Source organism: Trachurus japonicus, chromosome 13 (genome assembly GCF_045865225.1).
Source record: "Trachurus japonicus isolate A0001 chromosome 13, Traja_1.0".
In the NCBI taxonomy this organism is placed as follows: Eukaryota; Metazoa; Chordata; class Actinopteri; order Carangiformes; family Carangidae; genus Trachurus; species Trachurus japonicus.
This window is the reverse complement of record NC_140919.1, coordinates 21,562,395-21,567,576: the sequence shown is the minus strand read 5'-3', so window position 1 is coordinate 21,567,576 and position 5,182 is coordinate 21,562,395. Positions and strand designations below refer to the sequence as shown.

Below are 5,182 nucleotides of genomic sequence, written 5' to 3'. Positions count from 1 at the left end.
GCTGTGCTGCAGATGTGTCCATTCAGGCTCTCTCAATTTCTCCGGCTGTGAGAATCCCAGTCCGCTATTGGCTGTCGCCGCGGTCACGCCGCTGCTCATTTGCATAAAGTTCAATCTCTCCCAACTTTCATCGCTCTCGTCTCGTCGCTCCCATCGCGTCGCTCCCGCCGCTCCCGCCGCCGGTCGCTCCTCGTCGCCAGTGTACATTGAAAATGAATGGCAGCTGGTCGCCACGGTCGCTCCGGTCGCTTTTGGTGTGAACGCCCAGTTAACAAGCTTCTAGCTTCTTTACCACACATCACCGGGGATTCATATGATCTTATAAACATCTGAAGTCCGAGAAAAAGTTAATAACCAACCTGGAAACACAGGACAGCAATAAGAGAAACAGGACAGCTACTGCTCATTCTCCAAGTCCATCGGATTATGAGCTTCACTTCCGCGATGCACTGCAAACAGTCCCAGTGACGCCGCCGGTAAGTGCTGCCACCCTGTGTCCATTTACCGCAACCTCAAGTCATTGTGTGTTTCTCTTTCTTATTCTACTTAGCAGGATAAAATAATAAAATAAAATGGTAACAGTGACAATAAACCAATAAGTGACTTCAGATGAAATGAAACAATAATAATACACTGAAAAAAGAAAATAGTTGGACCAACTTAATTGAATTGTTTCAATTGGTAACACCTGATTGAATTAAGTTGTTTGAAATTAAGTTATTGAATTAGATTAACACGATGGATTTAAGTCACATGGACTTAATAAATTAATTGTTCTCAAATCAAGATTTTGCATTACTCTAACTTAAAATTAAGGTAAGTCAACTTAAAGTTTTCAGTTTTTCCAACTAAATAATTTACATAACCCCAAAGTAAAATATTACTCTTTTCTAACCTAATAATATGAGTTAGTGTAAATTACTTTTTGTAGTAACCCTAAAATGAAATTTCAGTTTGGTTAATAAATACTAAAATTACAATTTTAAGTAGGATGAAAATATTTTAATAAAAAATCAAAATCCAATGTTTTTTTTAAATAGTTTATTGTATAAATGTAATAAACCATTAACTTTATGGCCATCAACACAGCTTTTGGGCCAACACATAACACATTTGTCCCTTTTAAAAACACATATGCACAAAATGCACAAGTAACTGGACCACAAACCAAAGTGTAAAATAGTGCAACAAAGTATTACACAAATATGTCCAACAATTTCAACACAGACTGTTATCACAACTATGAAAAATTGCCCTAAGAGTATTCAGAAACTTCTCTTCAGCTATACCCAATGAATATTATGCATCTGTACATGTAGCTGACCAATGGAGATGAAAAAAATATTTGTCCCTTTTAAAAACACATATGCACAAAATGCACAAGTAACTGGACCACAAACCTGTTGGCAAAGTGTAAAATAGTGCAACAAAGTATTACACAAATATGTCCAACAATTTCAACACAGACTGTTATCACAAATTGCCCTAAGAGTATTCAGAAACTCCTCTTCAGCTACACCCAATGAATATTGTGCATCTGTACATGTAGCTGACCAATGGAGATGAAAAAATATGAACACCTCTTTTAGAGTTGTATTTAACACTGTTACACACTGTCACAACAGTTTGTTGTAAAACTGAACACATTAAAACTGAAATTCTACCTTTCCCTACAAATGGAAGAATATAGGAATACACAGGAAATTATGCCTGGGAAAAAAAAACATACCCATTACGAAGTATGTGTAAAAGCACTTTAAATTGTTGTTTGAGGAATATTTGAGTGTATTCATTGTCTCTTGGAGCATTAAAACGGCCCAACATCTGAAAGAGACTAGACTTGAATGTCCAAACACCATTGTTCCTTCACAGTTTGGCACAAGGCCATTTGTTGGTCATCGTTGTGTGTCGTTACTTGGAGCTTATAAGTTTGTTATACAGATGTTGGACTTTGGGGGACATCTTGTGCTGATCAAGCTCCATGAAGATTTTCTGTAGCACTTCAAAAGTGAAGCGGAAGGGTTTTGGATAAGCTAGGTTGATTGCATAAATCAAACCTAGAAGCATGGCACAAGCTGAGGCAACTGAAGTCAGTTCATGTAACACTTGCACGCCCTCAATGACGATGCTGATGTCGGCAGGTGGCTCCTCCAATCCTTCTCCCTCCTTCCGAATCACAAAGACTGCCATAGTGAGCTGCTCCAGGTCCCTCTGAATATCTTCTCCTTCAGAGTCCTATAGAGGGGTACCGGACACAAACAAATCATCATTAGCCTCACTTCTTACTGTGATGAAGTGTTTGGGTGATGTACCAATATGTGTTATGTGCTGGGCTATTTCTTGGCTGGGTGCCATCTAGGGCGGGGGCTTCGATTTTTTTGGGGTCAGCACTAGTGTCATTACACACCAGAAACAGCAGAGAGAGGTGTATCATCTGGTAATCTAATTGTAACCCAGAAAGATAAGATTTCCAACATGTCAAACTATTGCTTTGAACTTGTATAATCTTACTGAAATAAAAAATATTCAATCCAATATGTTGTGTATTGTTGCTGGGAATTACATAATGTCCAATATGGTCATGATAATAAATACATGTCAGCAATCAAACCATGGTTCAGGTGTTATGGGTGTTCTAAAAAACAACTAACAAAAATCTCTCTTTTTTACACTAAATCTAGGAGAAGGCAAAGAGAGATGAAGAGGTGAGGAGGAGAAGAAGAGGAGACAAAGGCAAAGAGAGAAGGAAAAGAAAGTAGAAGAGAGGGGGCTAAGAGACGAGAAAGGGGGAGAAGAAGGGATGAGGTGAAGATGGGAGACAAAGAGAGGAGAGAAAGCAAAGAGCAGATGGGAGGAAAAGAAGAGGAGATGAGGAGAAGATGGAAGGAAAAGAGGAGGAGATGGGAGAAGAAGAGGAAATGAGCAGTAGAGAGGAGATGGGAAGGAGAAATATGGCCATGATAATAAATACATGTCAAAAATCCAACTATGGTTCAGTTGTTGTTTTTCTTCTAACAGTTCAGTTTTTTCTGTCCCTTTGACAAGATGTGCTGACATATAAACTGTTGAAACTTACAAGATATTCTTTGATAAGGTCATCTGCCTCTTCTCCCAGGAAGATGGTGAGCGCTTTCAGCACACATTCCCTCCTAAGATTAATGTCCACAGCCTAGAACAACAAATGTTTATTAATTTTAAGTTGTAAATTTCAAGACAGACATCCGTACTCTTATTGCTTAACTCTTACACATACTTTATTTAAAAACAGTCAGTCAAACCCAGAGCTTCATTATAGAAAGAAAGGAGGATGAGTTCAGTGGTGTAGTTTTTGAGTCGCTAACAACATTCATACAAATGAAAGCCATGATAAACATTGGCCTGCCCATATTAATGTATTTATGAAGGGTTCAGGTATATTTTGACAGCCCTCTTAGTTACGACGTCTCTCAGTATATGGTACAGATTTACCTGGTCCAATGTGTCCATAATCTTGGCAGTCTTTTGCCGTGTTGCTCCTCCTCTGGCACGAATCACTTTAATCACCTGATCTGAAAGCATGTCTAACTGGGCCATGAACTTCCCCTCAAGAGGAACAGCCATGAGCCTCTGGAACTCTGAATTTATCTAAAAACAAAACACAAATGACAGTAGATATTATATTAGATATTAGTATTATGGAATAAAATGCAACTGCAACTGTCATTCTGTATGTCAAAATGTCTATATCCCAACAAGTACAACACATGTGGAAATTCAAAATGTAAATTCTGTCATCAAGTTCATTGTTATAAAATCTCAACCACATCCAAGTTATGACCGATTCATGACAGTTAACTGCAATAAATCCTGAAGCACACAGACTTTCAGCACTTTGGTTCCATTCTTACCTCTTTCTGCGTGAAGAGTGCAGGCCATCTGTCGCTGAAGTCCTGAATACTTGGTTCTTGGTTTACCACCTCATGCCGTCTGTAGGCAAACGTGTTTGCCATTTTGTCTGCGACGACCCTTTCATTGTCCCTTATCCTGATCTCTGTCAGAAGTTCTAGTCTCACTTTTTCCTGGCTGTCCAGAGTCTCACCAGTAGGAAAGGGTGGATAAAAGTTAGCTTCAGAACGTTTTGGCTTCTTCACTTTTTTAGCAGGGAAAGCATCTGTAGTAGCTTTAGATTTCAAGGAGTTTACACACAGCTCTGGACACCCCTGTATTTTGAGCTGAGCCATTTTGTACTTGAGTCGTTGTTTCCAACCATAGCAGCCATTGAATGAGCCAGGTTCTTTCAAACATGGGTGCTTTTTGATTAGGGCCTCTGCAACTGCGCAGAAATGTGCATCCTCTGGATAGGCCTTGTAACGGTAAATTTCTTCTGCTACTCTTTTCAGGATGTCAGACAGCATTCGGGAGCTGACTGTCAACATTTTTTGGCTCACACGGTACTCAGTATTCCCCCTCTCTAATTGTAACTCTGTCTCATATGAAAATTGGGGAATTGAAAAGTCTTCTGGCCACTGTTGTGTTCGAGATGACACAGATTCAGGGGATGAGAGGATAATTGTGTCATTGGATGCCAACGAAGCACCGTCATCAGACTCAAATGAAATAGACAGTGATGAAGTGGACTGAGGGTCACTGATCAAAGGTGGACTTTGGTGGATCACTTTGATTGTCCCCAAATTCTGGAGTTCAGTGGTAGAATTCAGATTGAAAAAGTCATTGCCAAAATCTTGGTCCATATACTGCAATCTGATGTTATCCTTTAACCCAAAGGTGGTCTTTATCGTGCCGAGTAGGTCTTCGAGTGACTCTGGGATGCCAGATGCAAGAGTCAGCTTTTCAATATTGTTCTCTCCTAAGATGACTTTCAGTCGTGTAGGTGTTGCACCAGCCATGGTGGTCTGAGAAGAGAGCACAAGCACAGTTAGTAAGGATGAACATGTAAACCACTGACATATATCAAATTAGGAGAATTTAATGTTGAACTAGAGGAAAAGAGAGAAGGCAAAGAGGGAGAAAAAGAAGAGAGGTGGAGGAGAAGAGCTGGGGAAGCAAGGAGGAAGGCAAACTGAAGAGGGGAGGAGAAGAGAGAAGGCAAGAAGATGGGAGACAGCGATGAGTAGAGAAAAGAAGAGGTGGAGGACAGGAAAGGAGGAGAGAGAAGGAAAAGACAGGAGAAGTAGAGGGGTGA

At 40.0% G+C, this 5,182-nt stretch overlaps 1 protein-coding gene across 1 annotated transcript; it reads right to left on the bottom strand.

The window, feature by feature from the left end:
• Window positions 1-1,911: 1,911 nt before the first annotated feature.
• LOC146975919 (uncharacterized) lies at window positions 1,912-4,004 on the bottom strand. The gene is made up of 4 exons (XM_085794439.1): window positions 3,888-4,004; window positions 3,469-3,624; window positions 3,077-3,169; window positions 1,912-2,235 (listed from the first exon to the last, which is right to left on the bottom strand). The coding sequence occupies exons 1-4, from the start codon at window positions 3,987-3,989 to the stop codon at window positions 1,912-1,914; spliced, it is 675 nt and encodes a 224-aa protein (XP_085650565.1). The 5' UTR covers window positions 3,990-4,004.
• Between the last annotated feature and the right edge of the window lie 1,178 nt (window positions 4,005-5,182).

Excerpts from the sequence above, each read along its gene's own strand:
- LOC146975919 (XM_085794439.1), bottom strand. The coding sequence starts at position 3,989 with ATGGCAAACACGTTTGCCTACAGACGGCATGAGGTGGTAAACCAAGAA. Across the intron at positions 3,625-3,887 it reads CACTCTTCACGCAGAAAGAG|ATAAATTCAGAGTTCCAGAG; the intron begins GTAAGAATGGAA and ends TTTTGTTTTTAG. Across the intron at positions 2,236-3,076 it reads ACCTTATCAAAGAATATCTT|GACTCTGAAGGAGAAGATAT; the intron begins GTAAGTTTCAAC and ends ACCCCTCTATAG.